This window comes from Acipenser ruthenus, chromosome 52 (assembly GCF_902713425.1).
Source record: "Acipenser ruthenus chromosome 52, fAciRut3.2 maternal haplotype, whole genome shotgun sequence".
In the NCBI taxonomy this organism is placed as follows: Eukaryota; Metazoa; Chordata; class Actinopteri; order Acipenseriformes; family Acipenseridae; genus Acipenser; species Acipenser ruthenus.
The window spans coordinates 983793-986681 of record NC_081240.1 but is presented as its reverse complement, the minus strand read 5'-3'; the positions used below and the strand labels follow the sequence as shown (position 1 = coordinate 986681).

The 2889-nt window shown below is 39.3% G+C and overlaps 1 protein-coding gene across 1 annotated transcript in view; it reads right to left on the bottom strand.

Annotated features, from left to right (window-relative positions):
- Window positions 1-2582, bottom strand: part of LOC117433038 (piggyBac transposable element-derived protein 4-like) — a 3682-nt gene extending 1100 nt beyond the window's left edge. Inside the window, exons 1-2 of the mRNA XM_059016214.1 lie at window positions 1799-2582; window positions 1-1082 (exon numbers count right to left, since the gene is read on the bottom strand). The exon at window positions 1-1082 is cut by the window's left edge and continues 1100 nt beyond it. Of these exons, the coding sequence (XP_058872197.1) occupies window positions 1-987 (987 nt within the window). The 5' untranslated portion in view covers window positions 988-1082; window positions 1799-2582. The remainder of the gene's footprint in view (window positions 1083-1798) is intronic.
- Between the last annotated feature and the right edge of the window lie 307 nt (window positions 2583-2889).

Genomic DNA, 2889 nt, shown 5'->3' with positions numbered 1-2889 from the left:
CCAGCGAATTGTCCCCCTATCAGCTTTTTTAGGAAGGGCGTTTTCTTTTGTCCGTGGGAAGCCCTGAAGATTTTCTCTAATGGTCCCACATGCTCCAAATTTGAGCTTGTAAAGGTCCCGAAACAGTGTTGTGCTGGTGTAGAAATTGTCAACATACACATGGTACCCTGTGCCTAAGTATGACACCTTTATGAGGTTCATAACGGAGTCATAACTCAGTCCTTTCCCAGAATCCGATTTGGATTTTCCTGTGTAGATGTTGAAATCACATGTGTACCCGTTGTGGGCATCAGCCAGCACGAACAGCTTGAAGCCCCATTTTATCGGCTTTGCTTTCATGTACTGCTTGAACCCGATCCTGGCTTTTGAGGCCACCATGCGTTCATCAATTGAAAGGTTCTGTCGGGGGTGGTAGTATGCCTTGCAGGACAGGAGGAGGGAATCCAAGTGGGGTCTGAGACGGAAGAGGCGATCGTGTTGTGGAGTTCCTTTCTTCTGATCATTCTCTTTATCTTCCTCTGGGTCACTTATGTGCAGAGTCCAAGCGATGGCTTCATATCTCTTCCTGGACATCACAGTGTGACAGAATGGGATTCCATAAGGCCTACGTGGACTCCAGTAATCCCTCACGGTGTGAGTTGTCAGTAGCCCCATGAAAATTAGGATTCCTAAAAACTGGTAGAGCTCCTTGATTGAAACTGGATCCCACTGGTATTTTTTCCCCTGGGCCTGCTGCTTTTTTCCATTTTTATTTGTGTTTGTACACAAAGATTGAACGACGTTCATGCTGAAGTAAAGCTGGAAGAGGTCTAGCGGGGAATACTTTTTTGAAGTATCCAGTTGTGCTCCAGGTGCTCGTGCAGGACAGAAGCGGTGCTGCACGGGTTCGACGTCGTCCTCAGTTACAAATTTCCACCTCTCCTCAGGGTCTGAGGTTGTGGGGGTGGGGGTGCTTGCCCGCCTGCTCTCAACTGGTCTTGATGGCATGCTTGAGGTGATATAAGGGAGAGGGGTGGGAATGGATCGTCTGCTTTTCTGCTGAGAAACATCAAAACTCTCACTTGTTGAGGGGGGAGGGTTTTCTTCAGTGTCCAAATAAAAAGTGAAATGAATTGAAAATTAGAATAACATTTCCATTATCAATATCAATGAGCAACAGATTCAAGCACACAGTATTTGCCCTGCTGAGAGGTGAACATTGATTACTGGATAAAGGTGTCTGCTAAATGTCTACAATAATAATACTAATAATAATGAGATTGCAGAAAACTTGGCTGCTCTCAAATCAAGCTGCCAGACTAAAAACACCTCAGTTCCTTTCATCTTTACTTTGATTGGCAAACAATGGAACTGAGTGAGTGATTGTTGGGGCAGGCAGACAGCTTATCTTGAAAGGCTAAGAAAACCTACACTGTCTCTAGAGTAACATCACTCCTTGTAATCATGGAATTATAAAAAAAAGTTTGCTAAACACTCCCATGCAATAAATCAGTGAACATCAATGAGAAAATAATAAAGACGCTCAGGAAGCAACAATTATTTCTTGCAACTTTTATTGCATGTAAAGATCAGAGACTGTATAGAGCAGCACAGCACAGATGAGACATGGTGTTGCTAAAAAATTGTTAAAAAAAACGTTATTTCTATGTGTCCCTTGAGAGTCAAATGGTTGCATTTTCTAATAACATAATTACAGTAAAAAATGCATATTGAAAATGATGCATAATAATAATAATAATAATAATAATAATAATAATAATAATAATAATAATATGTAGTGTGGATCCATTATACTTACAAATCCTGAAGAGGATCCAATCCATCTTCAAATGCTGCTTCAGACATTGAATCAGCGCTCTCCAACCCAGAAAGTTGATCACTTTCGCCGTCACTTTCACTCGTATCCATCTCCTCCAAATCTTCAGAAACACTGAATCGACTTCGTTTGGGATGCTTTGGAACACTGCTCCACATTTTGTTCGATTTTACAAATTTTACAAATTGAAAAATGATCAGAAAATGTTAAGAAACCGTGATCCGTTGTGCGTAATGCAGCGCGCTTGCTTGCAATAGATGTGGCTCTGTTTACTTCGCACATCGATTGCTCTGTAATGGATTGGGCTACAAACAAAGTCAAGGTATGATTGGACAGCTTGTGACCTCCCCTACAACGTGATCAGGGTGACTTCACCGTCATCAGATAGTTGTAAGACCAGAGCAGCAAAACGCACAGCTAGTCGATCGCAGTTGTTTTTGAAGCATGGGGTTCTAGACACATTGCCAAGGGGATATCTCAGCGGTGAAATGAAGGATTCGAAAAATTCCTTCGCTGTTTGACGGTAGAAAAACAACGATTTTGATATCGAGTCAGCTTTTTTTTCTCTTTTGCTTTTGTAATAATATTACAAATGATTTATGAAATATAATGTGTAATTGCAGTACCATGTTGTATGAATACATTCATTTTAATACACTTACAGTGTGCGTGTGAGTTAATTCAAAACTAAATTTAATGTAAAAATGAATAAAATATCTAACTTGTGTATTTTGTGTTGAATGTGCTGCCCTTCTCTCTTTTAGTATTGGCCCTTCATTTCCTAAAAAAAATGAAAAAAATAAATACAGCATCTTTATTAAATTCATTTTGTTTGATGTATTATGTGCTTGTGAATATGTTATAAGGGATTCTACAAATGGGCATGATTGGCTGGCATGTATTATAATCAGCTTATTAAAAGTTTACAATTTTCCACCTACATTCTCACAAAGGAAAATATGGTAATATATACATTTATTTTTCAATACTTCAAATGCCATTTGCAGAGCTAAAGATTAAAAAAGTACTTCCTACAAGTTATACCAGCAAAAAAATATTGTGTAATTCAACTT